The 17,077-nt window shown below is 42.6% G+C and overlaps 1 protein-coding gene across 2 annotated transcripts in view; it reads right to left on the bottom strand.

The window, feature by feature from the left end:
* Positions 1–17,077, bottom strand: part of Filip1 (filamin A interacting protein 1) — a 157,118-nt gene that overhangs the window by 83,483 nt on the left and 56,558 nt on the right. For both annotated transcript variants that reach the window (XM_052187751.1, XM_052187750.1), the window contains exon 2: positions 1,268–1,546. In XM_052187751.1, coding sequence (XP_052043711.1) covers positions 1,268–1,540 — 273 coding nt within the window. In that variant the 5' untranslated portion in view covers positions 1,541–1,546. The remainder of the gene's footprint in view (positions 1–1,267; positions 1,547–17,077) is intronic.

Raw genomic sequence — 17,077 nt, 5'->3', positions numbered from 1 at the left:
GGTCATCATTCAACTCTATCCAATAAATGTTACTCAACAAAACAAGGACCAGACTTCTAGGAGTGGTGACGTTATGTTCGGTAATGGTTGTGTTCTGGGAAGTTTTCCTTTTGCTGTGGAATTTAGATGTGATTTTGTTCAGCTGTATTTGTATTTTTTCAAACCTTAGTTATGTATGATTTATATTTCTCTTTCCCCCAGAGGCTTCCTTATCTGGACATTCACAGACAGATGGGAAGAGGAATGTAGAGTCACACTAGTTAGGGGGAAGGCTGCAAATCTCCCCTGGACTACTAAACATGAGCTGTAAGGCAATGGGGGGCTTACTTCATAGAGTTGCTAGTATTTCCTTGGAGGAATCTGCAAGCTAACAAAACTAACAAAAGCTGAAAACAGTCACTCCATTCTTAAGTCATCCTATCCTTGGGGGAAAAGGCACTCTTCCCTTACTGTCAGAAATACAAGTGTCTTAAGCTCAGAAATTCAAGAAAACTCAAACTGTTTCCTGACCCTTCCAAAACACACACTTACTGGGATAGTCCAGGCCGCTGACAGCCAGAAAAAGTTGTCGTGGATGGGCAGGAAGATCACTGGACGGAGAGCCGGGAGGAATGAGATGAGGTCTGGACAAAACAGATCAAGGCTCCTAACCTCAGCTTCTTCATTTATCCAATACTTATAACAATTCCTCCAAGTTACCGATGTCAAATGAAGTAACAGACTTGAAAATGCTTTGGGAAACCAGTCAGATCCTTCACGCTGTGCTATTCACTGTGCTTCAACTCCTATGACACGGCAGAACACTTTCCGAGTTACAAAGACATGAAACCAGATGGAGCAGAAAGACTGGTTTCTACAAAGCTCTAGTTCTGTTGCCCACTGCCCCTCCCTCCTAAAAGAAGCAAAAATGGACTCACTGCAGCACACCATCCTCCTGTCTGTAACATTTCCACATCCTTCCATCAGAGCCCTGTCCAAATCAGTAACCTCTTTCTAGAATCGGTATTAAATGATTGCTTAATTATATCATGACGAAACTTTACACTTCCATAGAAGCTGGAAGATGGAATTAGCACTTGGTCATTTGTTGTTCTTTAAACAGATACTTATTCAGTGAGAACCTGTGTTGACATTACGCTTTAGACATAACCAGGATGATAAGCCCCCTTTCCCAACGATGCTCTCAGTCCAGTGAGGGACAGGTTGATATTCCTTACTCTCTAGGTCGGGAACTAGCAGCACATGAGCTGAACACATCTGACTCTACCTGCAGCTCCCCTTCCATGATACTCAGGAGCTGGATGAGATCCTCCTTGGATAACTCCAGAGGCTTCTTAGTCTTTCTCTCACTTTCTCCAGATGGTTTGAGGTGGCGTTTGACAGTTCCGGAAGCCATGACATCCTCCTCCTTCCGATTTGCCTTGTTCTTTTTTGCATCTTCTGAGGGGCCCTTGCCACCATCACTGCTGATGATGGCAGACTTGGGGCAGGAAACATGCCCATTAGATGAACTTTCTCCACCTTGATTTCGTGATCTCATTCCCACCTGCAACACATGAGGAGAGTCATTCTTTATCACAACTGAAAATATTTTTGTCTAAATACTTAGAAACTTAGCTAAAGACCAATCAAGAGTGAAAGAGCATCCCCCATTGTCTCCCTGGTAGCCTCAGTCAATACAGTTTAAAGCTTCCAAGAAAATGTCTGGTTGGTCTTCAGGGAGAAGTAAAAATCATCTCAAGCCAAGACCAAGACTGGCATCAACTGTCACACCAATCATGTCGGATACAGTGAGATCTTGCAAGGAACTTTATTTATGGGATAGACACAGGTATGAAATCTCAAAAATCCCAGCCAGTAATCATTCAGATGATCAAGGTTATCCAAAGCAATAAAAATTTTTGCATCCCAGACAAATACATGTGACCATGGCATCTAGGACCATGGAATCCTGGACCCCAAGGCACAGCAAAGAGAAGCACAGATGTAGTCATCCACAAGACATACGTTGGGTTCACTGCTGCAGCACACTCTGTCCTCACTAAGATATCACCCATAGAGGAAATGGTGTGGATTATACAGGAACCAATTATATCATCTTTGAAATAACACTGAGAATCTACATAAAACCTTTATTAGAAGATTTAAACTTGCAGCATCACCAATGGTGAAAATCACAGGAAAATCCCAGAGAGGACAGTGCACAGGACAGGGAATTTTATTTTTCCATAGCGTCTTTTCTCAAGGTGAGCTCTCTGTTGCAATCACTAACAGTGATAAGAGAACAAAAATACTTGGAGGAAATGAATGATTTCAAAATAAAAAAATAGATGATATTTTCTGGCGAGGGAGAAAGTCATAGCTAAGATATGCTCACGCCACACGGAGCAAACGTTCCAGTCATTATAGGAAGAATGTTTGAAGGCTGCCCCTATGGTACAATAGAACAGGAGAAACTGAGATGATGCACACCTGCACACCCAGCTCAAAGGCTGCAACTGAAGTCATAGAGGAAAGCACTAACACCTGGGCTGTGCTACAGAAGTTACCTAAGACAAGAAATTCAGTGTGCTGCAGGTGGTCTGTGGCCGTCTGAATGAGAATGGACCCCAAAGGCTCATAGTTTTGAATATTTGGTCCCCACTTGGTAGCTGGATTTTTGGCTACTTCATGGGTTCTTATTTCCACCACCCTTCTCCACTCTTCTCCCTTCCAATCCCTCCAACTTGGTAAGAGAGAAAGAAGTCTAGAGGGGAAAGTAGGAGTCAATATCCTTAGACCACTTCCTGCTAGTTAGAGGCATAGAGTTCCTTGGGGAAAGTTTAATCTCAGTCATCGGGACATCTCCAGCCAGCAACCAACAGCAGCAGGAACAGCAGTGGCTGCCGCCCCCCTTGGGACTCTAGCATTTTTATACACTCTCAAGAGTCCCAAGAATTCCAAATGCCTCAAGAGCTGTGTCCCTGGGGGTGGACCTGTGGTTTCAAAGTCCATGCCAGTCCCAGTGTGCTCTCTTTACCTCGTGGGTCAAGATGTAACTCTTAGCTACTGCTGCAGCGCCATGTCTGTCTGCCCACATCCAACTCCCTGCCAGAAAGGACTGGAACCTTCCAAACTGCGAGCCACAAACTCTTTCTTCTATAAGTTGCCTTCTTCATGGTGTGTTAGCACAGCAATGGAAAGTAATTATGATGTGGACTTATTTAAAATTCTTAGTATAAAAAGTCTTCTCTGGAGACAGATAAGCAACGAGATTTTCATTATTTATTCCAAACATAATGACTTTGTTATTGGAATATAAATTCCCTGTATGAACCCAATCATATTTCAGGAACTAAGGGAAACTTTTTAAAGCAGATTTTTATAAATATATAAACACAGTATGAGATCTCCATTCAAATAATGAATATTCATGTATTCAAATAAATATTGAAATCAACAGCTCATGTCCTTTTTTAAAGGAACTCTTACAATGAAATGGACCTTTTTATGGGTGACAGTATAAACAATATGAACTGAAAAAGTATTCCTTGATTCTGGCACACCATTTTCTGACTGACCCAGTGATTATGTCTCAATTTTAGACTCTTTTGTACTTCTCTGGTAAAAAAAAACAAAAAAAATGATGTTACTTTATAATGGAAAACAATGCCCTTTGGAGCATATCTGCATTAGCACAGTTTATTTGAGAGCAAACCTAAGCTTCAAGATAACTTTAAAGAAGAAAGTAGGTGGGGCTGGAAAGATGGTTCAACACATGCTGCTTTTGCAAGGACCCAACAACAACACGGGAGCTTATAACTATCTGCAACTCCAGTTTCAGGGAGTCCAACGCTTCCTTCTACACAGACAACAGGCATACATATGATATACAGACTTATACAGGCTAAACATCTATATGTAACTTAATTTGGAAATGTAAAAGAAACAAAGGCTTTAAAAAAAATAGAGGGGCTGGAGAGATGGCTCAGTGGTTAAGAGCACTGACTGCTCTTCCGGAGGTCCTGAATTCCATTCCCAGCAACCACATGGTGGCTCAAAAACCATCTGTAATGAGATATGACACTCTCTTCTGATGTGTGTCTGAAGACAGCCACAGTGTGCTCATATATAAAATAAAATAAATAAATATTAAAAAAATAAAAATAGAAGAAATAGGGGCAAAAACCAATGACGAAAAAGTAAAGAAAGGAGGGAAAGAGAGACAGACGGTAGAGAGAGGCTCAGATTAAACTCACAACCCATCACATACCACACCCAGCCAACGCAGGCTTCCCGAACCCAGTTTCAGCAACTCCAACACATGAGTGGCTTTTATCTGACAACAACCATCTCTTTAAAGTCTTAAGGCTGTTTGGGATGATCGATTAAATATCAATAACTTTGATTTAGAATAAGTGTTAACAGAATTTCTAGGTAACAGTTGCCAAAGTATGGGATGTAGGGTGATCATTTAAACTGCCATGGCCCTGTCATCAGGACACATTAACTCTTCCCTACCCTCTTGTGTGTCTGTATTTATCTGTGTCATATGTATGTGCGAATCACAGTTGCAAAAAAAAAAAAATACAGAAAAGTAGGGTCAACTTATTATCAGTTAGTTCTTTCTAATCATTTCCACCTGAAGTTAATGTTCCCCGGTATGTCTTTTAAGGGTCCAACACGAATGTTAGAATCATCCAGCAACTTTACATCATTTTAGTTTGAAAGCTTAAGCTCTGGCTCCCTGCCATGTGGATTCATTGATATTTGTTTTGCCTAAGCAAATACCTTTTTCTTGGTGTTACTGAACTTTGACAGTGGTTAGTTTCCTTTTGACCTGGACACATAAATTTCTAGCCCTCTTTCGGTCAGCCAGGTACAGTCTTTTATGTTTGTTTCCATAACAACATCCTCCATCAGCACCTGTTCCATTTCTGGAATATGAAAGTTATCAGTGATAACACTCTAGTCGAGACAACACTCTCTCCGGGAGGAGAGAATACAGCTTTCAACAGCACAACTACGTGTGTCACCCCTAAGAATCACTTTAACACACTTTGTTATGTCTTGCAGGGACTGATGTTTTGGCAAGGTACCTACTGTCACAGCAGTGAGAGAGATGCACACCAGTCTCATTTCCAACAGTTCCCCATCCCTCTCACCTACAAAGCCTTGAAACACTTTACACACAGGCTCACATCTGACACTACACCCACCTGCAAGAGCAGGTGCTGCTATTCTGAGACTTGCAGATGAGGAAAAGAGGTGTAAAGATACAACTATAGTCCCCTGAGGTGTGAAGATACAAACTATCGTTCCCTTGTTCACTCAGCTGCGAAGAACTAGGGTCTGAGTCCATCTCTGATGGTGGAAATCAGAGGATGAAGAAAACGCCACGGATGCTCATGAAATAGTGTTTTCTTGGGATGCTCAGTGGAGCCAGAGAAATGTGCATGTGTGTTCTCCTCCACGGACACATACAAAATTCCTATCATAACTGAAATTAGGCTACTAAGGAAAGCAACAACAAAAACATCCATTTTTAAACCAATGAACTGCAGAGCTTGTAAAATGATGAATTTCCCAAGACCCTTCCTGAGGAACAACGTGGTCAGTTCTGAAGGGTGCACGTTATGGAAACAGGACACAAAGTCTGAACAGGGATGGCCATTATGACAGATGTACTGTCCTAAAAGCTCCCGAGCCAAACTATAGCAAAGGTTGAATGCAAAATCCAGCCCATTGTGCTAGCGAGGAGAACGGGCAGATGGCAGGGCCTTCAATAGCCCACCGCAAGGCTGCAAATTCAAAGACTGAGGGTAAACTCCTGGAAGGAATTCAGATGCTTTTGCAACCTTCCGTGGCATATTCCTCAAAGGAGGTTTTCCCCAGAAAACAGGTAGGATACCCTGAAGACCCACATCAAGTTTTGCAGACTTTTTTTTTTTAAATGGTATTGTGTGTGCACAGATTACTCTATTTGGCATAGTGAGCAACCATACTAACATAGTTCGTTAAATACCGTATTTTTCATTGCATAGCAACCTGACAGCAGCAGCACGGTGCATGGAATTTGCTGAGTAGAGCGGAAAGAGAAAGGAGGGGCTGCATAGCACCCTGAAAGGCCTCCTTTTATCTATGCCCTCCCTCCTCTTCATTCCTGCCTCCTTCCACACTGGGCAGTACCACCGTGTCCTGCCAGATGGGCGATAGTAGACGAATTACAAAATATAAATACAAATTCGTGGTGTCAGTTCTATTGAAATAACAAGCATTTCCACAGCTTTTGAAGAAAGGCTGGAGAGATAATTCAGTCCTAAAGAGCATTTGCTCTTGCAGAGGACAGGTGGGTTCCTCGTACCTGTATCCTGCAGCTCACAACTGCCTGCAGCCCCAGCACTGCACTCTTACGGCTTCTGCAGTCACTCTGACCCCCACCCACACCCCCACACGGTGCACGCACTAAAATAAATCCTCTTTAAAACTAAAGAAGAGGGGATAAGCGTTTAGCAGTTACATGCCTGTTTTTGGCTCCTCCAGACCCTGACTTGCCCCGGCACACCCTTGCTTGCCCTTGGTCCAAGCACTCCTTTTCCTGTTGTGATTCAACTCTCCTCACCACCAACAAAAACCCTCCCTTCTGCCCAAGCTTGGCTCTTTCCTATGTGCATCAGTATCTCGAAGCATCCAACCCCTGTCTCTTTCAGGTTTTATTTTTTCCATTCATAGTTTCAAGAGCCTACCTGGCACATAAGATGCGGAGCCACAATATCCTATAGGTGTATATATGTATCGTATATCTTTAATTACTTCATAAGATTATAAGAAAAAAGTCTAATGCATAGAGAAAGGGAACTCCATCACTGCTGGGAGGCTTGTGTGACCCTGTGGCCTTATAAAAGGGAACAGGGTCAGAGGAGTGACGGACATCACCACAGAATGGTCCTCATTCTCTCTTTCAAACAGAAAAGACAAAAGCCCAGTGTGCCTAAAGCCAGAGGCAAAGGAAATCATTGGTTCTAGTTTTGTGTCCTCTGTGAATTTTTTTTTAGAACAATCCTTTTTTTAAAAAAAAAAAGATTCATTTATTTATTATATGTAAGTACATTGTAGCTGTCTTCTGACACTCCACAAGAGGGAGTCAGATCTCGTTGTGGATGACTGTGAGCCACCATGTGGTTGCTGGGATTTGAACTCAGGACCTTCGGAAGAGCAGTCAGTGCTCTCAACCACTGAGCCATCTCTCCAGCGCTCCTCTGTGAATTTTAACACGTGAGAAAACAACCTAACCGCCTGCCTCCTCCTCTGTAACACCAGGTCACTTCCTGTGTGCATTTCGGATACCCTGTTAAATCTGTTTATAAACATCCCAGTCATGAGACATTTGAGCATCTCTCAGAGAGACTTCCATCTTAGCAGTGCTCACTGTTGAGAAAGGCTCCTGGGACGACCCTAAATGTTACCACTCTCTCCCAGGTTCTCCTGCATGTTACCATGGTTTCTTCCTTTCCTCCTTCACACTCTGTACCACAAGACCTGAAAAGTGACTTTTTTGCATCTCATTGTCCACATTTTTAAAAATCTTTACAATAACCAGATTTTTAAAAATTTTTAAATGTTTTCTCCTGCTAAGCCAGATCTAGCCAGACAAGTTAGATATTCCATTAGTCTCATAATGCATTAAAATTTGGAGGATTCTCTGAGCCTCTGCAGCCATGCCGTAGTAGTAGTAGTAGTAGTAGTAGTAGTAGCAGCAGCAGCAGCAGCAGTAGAAGTAACAAAACCAAAAAAACCCACACAAACTGGGGCAAATCTGAAAAATATTATTCTACCCTAGCCTACAACTGGGCTGAAATGCTTTATGAAATTCTGCTGATGACAGCAGCAGACTTATAAAAGTTTTCTAGGAAAAAATTTCTAAAAACTAGCAAGAGACTGGGCTAGAGAAGTGTAAGTGCTGCGGACACTGGAGAGATGGCTCAGTGGTTAAGAACATCGACTCCTCTTCCAGAGGTCCTGAGTTCAATTCCCAGCAACCACATGGTGGCTCACAACCATCTGTAATGGGATCCGATGCCCTCTTCTGGTGTGTCTGAAGATAGCAACAGTGTGCTCATATAAATAAATATTTAAAAAATTAAAGGAGAAGTGCCGTGGAGTGAATCGTGGGAGCAGATACACAGCAGAGTGATGACGGACGGCAATCTTTCCCAAATACTTAAAGCCCCAAACTGATTTATTCTTTGTCACGGTGTCTTTGTGCTTCTTGGCCTTTCCACCAGCCATCACCCAGTGCCCAATCCTCCACCAGAAAACTTGAACTTCCAGTCTCGTCTCCCATACATTTCCTATGTTTATCTATTTGTACGTAAATTGCTCACGGTCTAGAGAAAGGCTCGGCAGTTAGGAGCACTGGCTGCTCTTTCAGAGGACCAGAGACCGATTCCCAGTACTCAGGCAGTTCACGGCTGTAACTCCAGGTCCAGGGAACTCTTTCGCCCTCTTCTGGCTGTCAAGGGCACTGCATGCACACAACACTCAGACAAACATGCAGGCAAAATACAACAAAAGATAATTTTCTTTTTAATTGCTCGTGAATACTTTTACAAAATAATCTAGTCCAACAGTAGGAGAAAGGGGCAAAAGGGGGTCATATGAGGAGGAATATAAGGAAGAATATGCAACATAAAATACGTATTTTAAGAAAACCTTTTAAAAATAGGCATATAAGAATTACTAATATGCAATATTATATTTAAATAAAAGTTAAAAATGCAAAGATACTACTTTACCCTCATATTGTAAATTATTTTATGTTGACGAATGCGTGTGTGTGTGTGTGTGTGTACTCACGTGTGGGTAACACATGTGTGCATACATATCTAGGGATATGATGCAAATGCGGTGTTGAGAACAACTTTGAGAGTCGGTTTTCACCTTCTACCTTGTGAGCCCTAGGGAATTAACTCAGGTCACCAGGCTTCGTGGCAAGTGTGCTTACCCAATGAACAAGTGTTTACTGCCTCTGCCCTTATGCTTTTTAAATCTCCTCTGACAAGAAACAATAAATGGTACTTGTGGCATGCCAACATTTGTGCGTGTCATATACACCTGGTCATGTAGGCACGTGGTAGATAACAGGTGTGCTCACAGGCTATGGGGGCCAGACGGGGTACCAGGTGTCTTCTTCATTCTCCAGGGTTTGAGCCAGGGTCTCTTACTGTGACTCTGCGATTCAGCTGGGCAGGCTGACCAGTGAGCTTCCGGCTTCTGTCTGTCCCCACCCATCTCTCAGGGGTCCTTATTTCCTATGCACAGAATATAGCACAAAGGCCTGTGACCTGCAGTCTGGGCATCACATTAGGCCTCTTTTGTTCATTTACAGCATCTATTACAGGAGGCTTGGGGTTTTGTCTTCCTTCTCTAACATAAGCAATGCTATTATCAAGATATAAAAGAGAAATGTACTCATCTGTTTAGTTATAGACAGATATGTACAATAATGACAGAATAACCTCTGATGTGTTTTTCATATATTTCCAACATCAATTATTAATTCTTGATCTTTAAATACATTTTGAAATATATTTATTATACATATAATAATGTGTGATTTTGGAGGGTTCCTTGTTTGTTTTTGTTTGTTTGTTTGTTTGGAACAGAGACTGCTTCAAGCTGATCTGGCTGGCTTAGACTTCCCTATGTAGTACAGGAGGGCTTCAAATACTAAGGAATCCTCCTGGCTTAGCTTCCTGAGTGCTAGGATTACAAGCATGGGTGTTATGCCAGTTTATAGAGCTACATTATTGTAAATCTGAAATCATGTTACATTAGGCATACTATATAATCAATAACAACTATTTGATTATGCACAAAGGTCAAGACTCTCAGATTTATATGATTATGATCCTTTTAGTTTTCTGGTAAATTGATTATTTTTCCTATTTGAAAAAAATCAAGATAAGCAAAATGAGGAATAGTTATTGGCACATATATTAGTGAGTACCTGGGAAAGCCTTAACTAAACACAGGCCAAGCTGGACTCTCTGGGTACAAAGTCTGAACAGCAGCTTTTATCCCTAGGTCAGAAACGATGATACAAAGGAAATCACAGCCGTCCTGCCAGGGGCTGAAATACAACTGCAGTGTGCAAGCTCCCACAGCCTCTCACAACAGTGACCGATGTAAAAACCCCACAACATAAGAGACACTTTCTCTAATTTTGAATCGTATGATAACTTTGTTCTTCTAAGACCACATTCACTGTCTCTTCTCTCAGACTGCATTTGTATTCCACAGTGTGTGAGTCCTCACAGTGGGTGGCGGGTGGGTGTTCACACATGCAGAGGTCAGAGGCTAAGGTCAGGTTCAATCAATCCCACTTGACCATGTTTTAACACAGAGTCTGTCACTGAGCCTGAGCTGAGAGACTAAGTTAAGCGCCTGGTCACTGAGTCCCAGGGCTCCGACCTGTCTCTGCCTCCCCCAGGCCAGCATCACAGGCACATGTGGTCAAGCCTTGTCTTTACTATGGGTGCTGGAGGCTGAACTCCGGTTCTCGTGCCTGCACAAGAGCGTTGACGACGGAACTATCTCTCCAGTCCCAGCATGAGTCTTTCATTTTCAATGGACCTAAAGGGTAACTTTGCTATCATTGTCTTAACATTTAGCTTTTGAAATCGTAAAAGTCACTGGCACACCACAGACATAAACTGTTACAACAACTGAATATGAAGAGTTGGACCAGCCTTTCAGTTAGCAAGACGAAGGAAGGAAGAAAGAAAAAAAAGCTTCAGTTTCCAGATGAGCTAATTATTCTATTTAAAAAAAAAACTACAAAATTTCACATTATAAAAATGTTTGTCTCATGTGGAAAACATTCTTGAACAATTTTATTACGTTTTCAAGAAACATGAGGCAAATCCCATTTGATAGCCAGCATTAGCCTTGGTTAGTGGGAGGAATGATGATGTCATTGCTTCATGCTGACAGGGGAGAAAAATGAGAACCTGAACCAACTTCCCCATGCGTGTGCACTGACAGTGACTCCATGCACTCTGCCGGCCTGCCTGCCGTATGTCAGGTGTGCTCCCTGTCCTTAAAAGATGCCTCGCCTTTCAAATCCTTAGACTTTCTCAACATGAAAGGGGTAATTTAAAGCCAGACAGAGCTAACTTACAAACCAAGGAGGAAGAAGAGTAAAAACTCACTCCTGTTAATATGTGTGCAGGGAGGTTACCATAACAATGCCATTGTCTTAGATATTGATGATGTTTACCACTCACACTAGACAGAGAGTCTAGCTTCTTCATCAACCAAGCAATCATCATAAACGTGATTGGTAGGAAAATGCAAACGGCTGGTCATAAAGTTGGAGAACTCTGTGATAAACTCATTAAGGTGCTTAAGAATTAACCACGTGTAAAATGCCATATCGCAAGACAGAAAGTTCAGATCCAGCCTGTGTCCAGGAAGTATGGAGGGCCACCGCCTTTACAATGGTTTTGACAAAGGCATTATGGCCGCTAGACACCGTTCTTCCCTACCTCACAGCCCCCCCACCCAGCTCATCAACTCCACCCCACGATCTCGTGCATCAATAGCGATGGATTTGTGTTCCTATCTGCCTACTCCTCTTTGCCATTACCTCTGTGGAACCAAGAGGGCTGCTGCCCCTCACCCTGCCCAGGTCACCCGTCCCTGCTCCAACCACAATTTCCTCATCTGTAAAGTGAGGAGGATAAAGTTCAGACATATTACCCACTGTGTGGTGTGAAGCCGCAAACTTGTACACTCCTTGTGTGCATGAAGGTCCTTCCCAGCAGTGTTATGACAGGAACCCCCACCCTGTGAGAGCTTAACAGCTGAGGTTTCAGACCCATGTGAACACTACTGTCATATAGTTACACAGGAGGGACAGGGTCACTTTATGTCCCGGGAACACCTAGGACTGGGGTTGGTAAGTCGTGTCTGTAGACACTAAACATGCTGCACTTTGCAGGGCTATATGGCTCCTGGTACTTCTACTCAGCTCCATGCGAGAGGCAATCTCAGGCAGCATAGAAGTCACCGGATGGGACCCTGTCTGACCTTTAGCCCTTCATCTGCCAACCTTGATCTAAGCTGTAGCAAACTGGATTGATGGGCACATCTAAGCTGAATGGTTTCTAAGTTTTTACCAGTTTTTGTTCTGTCCTCACCTCGCTGTGATTTGAAAATGAGAACAGACTGAGAGAAAAGATAGGGCAGCAGTGACGTCTTCTCTCCCTCTCCTCCTCCTCTTTCGGATACACTGCTGAAGAAATGAACATAAAAGGAAAGGAATTCCCACGAAGTTTTATAGCTAAAACTCAAGAGGATCCCCACTGGCACTAGTCCATGTCCTGAGATATGCAAATGTATACTTCAGATTTAGCACCCTGTGCCTCGAGCACTACTAGGATTTTCTGAGAGACAGAGAAGTGGCCAAGTGCCCAGTCCAGCTGGACAGCAGACTGGAGAGGCAGCCCGCATGCTAACGCATGAATCATCGGTACAGGGGGCTTTCAAGGCAGAGAGCCAGAACTGGGGTTGACATGGAAGGTGCAGATTAGGATGGGGCCCCAGAGATATCATGAGAGTGGAGGTATTTCACCAGAGAGTAGTGGGGTTAATCAGGAGTCGGACTGGGAGAGGACCGCAGTGAGCACAGGGAGAGGGGGCTCTACCGTTGTGTGAGCTCACACTAGGAAGCTGTGCAGGCCACTACTTGCTCCATGCCACTTCTTTCTCCTTCTTTCTTTGTTTCTTTGTTTCTTTGTTTCTTTCTTTGTTTCTTTCTTTCTTTCTTTTCTTCTCTTTCTTTTCTTTCTTTCTTTTCTTCCCTTTCTTCCCTTTCTTTCTTTCTTTCTTTTCTTTTTTTTCTTTTCTTTCTTTTTTTGGTTTTTTTGAGACAGGGTTTCTCTGTATAGCCCTGGCTGTCCTGTGTAGACCAGGCTGGCCTCGAACTCAGAAATCCGCCTGCCTCTGCCTCCCAAGTGCTGGGATTAGAGGCGTGCGCCACCACCGCACGGATCTCCATGCTATTTCTTGACACTGCTTCATCCTCCCGCTTTTTCTTTTTGCTCTGTTGTTGTTTTGACCTGTACCCCATGGCCTCCTGGTCATCTTGCAGCCAAGCATCTTTGGCGTCCTGATGGTCTTGCTTAGCTGTAAAACGCCCAAGATTACAAGCCCATGCTTCAGGCCCAGCTTGAAATTCTTAATTATCCTTGGACACCTACCCTCCACCCACATTTCATTGTTCACTGGGCTTTTTAATTATACAGGCAGTCCTGACAGCAGCCAGGAGCCATGTAAAGCAGACAAAAGCCAGGCTCCTGGCTGCTTCCACCAGATCTCCTTCCCCTTCCACCAACGTGCAGGGCTCAGTTACACCCCAAAATGTGAAGGGGGGTTTGCGAGAGGAAGCAGGAAGACTGAAATGGATTAATTTCATGTAGGACTAACTCAGCCAATATCAGGGAGTTTACCAGGAAGCGTTCAGGTTGACTTTCCTACCTAAGGAGACATCTGGGGAAAGGGGTTCAAGGAAGCTAAAGAACAAAGCTGGAAACAGTTGTGAAGAAAGCAAGAGGACCAGGGGGGTTGGTCAGAGGGTAAAGGTCATCCCGGGAACCTGGTGGCCTGAACTCTCACGCTCTGCTACCCAAGACAGAAGGGAAACCTGGCTCCTCACAACTATCATCTGATTTATGCGCATGAGCCATGGTATGTGTGTGTACTCACATACATGTAGACACACACATATATATCATACATACTAATGATAATAATAAATATGATTGTAAAAACAGAAAAGGAAGCCAAATAGTAGAATTGTGTCATAACCATTGAGGGAAAATTAACTTTGAAGAGTTTATTATTATTATTATTATAACTGGTAATAATAATAATTATAAAAACAACTTATAAAACTTAAAAAATATTATAAAAACTTGTAGTAGTAGTAGTAGTTTTTATTATTAAAAGTGGTTATTTTTTGCAAACTGTTAAGTATAGATGGATGTCAGATCATGGATATAAAGTCTTCTTTTAAATACCATCATGCTGGGAAGTCTGGAGCAGTGCTGATCCAGCTTCAAGACTCTCAGATTCCTGGAGCAGTTGTGTGCACAGACTGCCATCATCAGTAAGCTCATCGTAAACAAATGCAGTAGGCACGCACGCACGCCCCAATGGCTCTCAGGTAACTACTCACTAAACAGAAAGTTAAGTCTATTGCTTTCTTTTAAATAAAGGAAGTTTGGGACACACTTTAGTAATAGTCTCATATCCGAGAATTCAGTAAATTTGATGCATATCACTCCTGAGATGCACTTTGAGTTTGCATTTCCAGGTTTTCTATGTCCCTGCCATCCTGTCATGTCAAGGAAAAAAAATAGCTTTGTTAGGATCCATGGTAACTAAATACTGGGAGAGAGGGTGGGAGAAGGTCAAGGAATGTTCTATAGTTACGCATCAAGAAAGTACAAAACACAGGTTATTTTTAAATTTGGCTGCACACCAATAGTTTTAATGTCTAAAAATTAAGAAGCACATAAATAGCAGAGTCTGTTTCTCATGTAGCCATGAGAAAAAATACTTTCCCAGTAATTCAATACTACCTTATTTTCATCAGTTGCCATTCAAGCCAACAAAAATGCCCAAAGTGAGCATTTTCCAAATTTGTCACCGGGAGGGCATCCTTCCCCTGCTCCCTCACTCCCTGCCACCTCTGCTTTTGCTCCGCAGGCATGACTCACCGGCCACAGGATGCAAAGGGGGCTGCTCTTCTAGGCCTGCGCAAGAAGGTACTGTTTGCCCTCAGTACCCACTTTTTCTCTCCTAATGACACTTGTGGCCACCAACGAAGATTTACCTGACAGCTGTCAACCAGAACGAAGGTGTGGCATGCTTGCACACAGTCTTCCCCACCACACAGCCAACCGTCCTAGGCAGGCAAATCAGCCTACAGGTTGGGGCCCATGGGCCAGCTGAGGTAATGGCCAAAATGCCTCTCTGTGCTTTCTGGTGCTTCAGGACTGTGTCCAATGATGGACAAGAGGAATTATAAGAAACAAGTTCCCCAAATCAAAACCTCAAAGAGAAATTCCCTATGAAAAAAAAATCTCTTAAGCTGTTCTAAATGAATGACTATAACATATGTGAACTGTGTAGAGATAGAGATTTTTTTAAATATTATAAATAGACTTTTGTTTGAGCTAAAGTTCTAAAGATTGAGAATTTAGGATTTTCCATTTATTGATAAATTTTACCTAAAACATACATATATTTCACAAGTGTGCTTAGAAGATTGCTTAGACTTGCCCAAATAATCACACTGTTCCTTCTTAGTTCCTTCAACTGTAAATTCATTTTTTATTATTTATTTAATGTGCATTGGTGTTTTGCCTGCATGTATGTCTGTGTGAGGGTGTCCAATCCTCTAGACCTGGAGTTACAGAGCTGTCATGTGGTTGCTGGGAACCGAACCCCAGTCCTCTGGAAGAGCAGCCAGTGCTCTTAACTGCTGAGCCATCTCTCCAGCCTCTCATCTATATATTCGAAGGCATCAAACCCTACGTGTGCATGTATTGCTGAAAGGGAAAGCTTACAGCAGCTGTTTTGCCACTTTAAAACTCATTGCTAAAGAACAAGTCTGCAGACAGAGTGGCTGGCAATCACACAGATGCCATTACTTGTATGAGCAAATGTCAGAGTCATCTTTACTAAGTTTACTGAGTGATGTGAGAGTGCCAGGCACCTGGTAGCAAAAGGAAGTCCATCTGGCTATTGTCACCGGGCGCTTCAGTCCTAGTGAAACCGTTCAGAGGAGAAGGGGAGTCACAGGCTGAGCTGGAAAAACCTCAAAGACCTTTTGCTAAATGAGTTATTTCCAGGTCAACTTTTATCTTAGTTTATTATAAAAAAAATGAGTTCATATTACTATTATTGCAAGACGATTATTTGAAAGAAAATATTACAGAATATCCTCCTTGTGCAGGGCATTGTAAGTCTTCCCCACAGGGGTGTGCTTGGAATTGGTTTTAACATAACCAATTAAAAATTGAAAATGTACTCTGTAGCCATTGGTTGGTCAAACACCAAACGGATCATAACGACTCAGGAGACCTAAAGAAAGCTTTGCTCGCTTTTCTTCAAAGGTGGATTCTCTTTCATTTCCATCTTGGAATACAAATGAAGGAATTATTCTTAGGGCTTAATTAGTGAAGTCATGATTGCCAGGAATTACACCTGTATTTCCAATAGTACTCAGGAAGCCGAGGCAGGAGGATCACAAACCTAAAAACAGTTGGGCTATAAAATACATTCTAAGCTATCCTGGGCTACACTAGTTATAACCTATTTCAATTTTTTTTAATTTTTAAAAAGTAAATATTGTCTGATTCAACATAGATTCCACCGTTTTTGACTCTTAGTTTCACAAAATAAGAATTAGAACTAGATCTCTGAATTATAGCAACCTGGGTGTAAACCTTTGACCTCTCACATACCACTTCCACTATGACTAGGGACTTCTGAGGTTTACTCAAAAACCCTTATTAGTTCATTTCTGGAAGTCTTCAGGAGGAAAATGAGGAACTGTGTTCCTAATGCTGTCCTGACAGCTAGAGAGACTTGTTTTCATTTCCTGGTCTACATTTCTACCACTTGGCCTTCCTATCATCCTTGAGGTGGCTAAGATACTATCAGTGGAGCCAGGTGGTGGTGGTACACACCTTTAATTCCAGAACTTTAATTCCAGAGGCAGAGGCAAGTGGACCTCTATGAGTTCAAGGCCAGCCTGGTCTACAGATTGAGTTACAGGACAGCCAGGGCTTCAAAGAGAAACCTTGTCTTGAAAAAAAAAACAAAACAAAACAAAACATAAATCAGAAGGCGGAGAAAGAAGGGAAAGAGAAGGATGCTATCAGTGGTATCAAGGCTCAGAAACCCCAGTGAGGAATTCCAGTGCACCCACACATCCTTTGCACCAAGAGCAATGGTAGAGCCAGAATCTCAATACCCAGATGCCTGGGAACCACAAGAATCACAGATAGAGTGGCCACAGTTC

The sequence above is a fragment of the Apodemus sylvaticus genome, chromosome 7 (assembly GCF_947179515.1).
Source record: "Apodemus sylvaticus chromosome 7, mApoSyl1.1, whole genome shotgun sequence".
Lineage (NCBI taxonomy): Eukaryota > Metazoa > Chordata > Mammalia > Rodentia > Muridae > Apodemus > Apodemus sylvaticus.
Note: the sequence above shows the minus strand (reverse complement) of the source record. Positions and strands in the feature narration are given on the sequence as shown.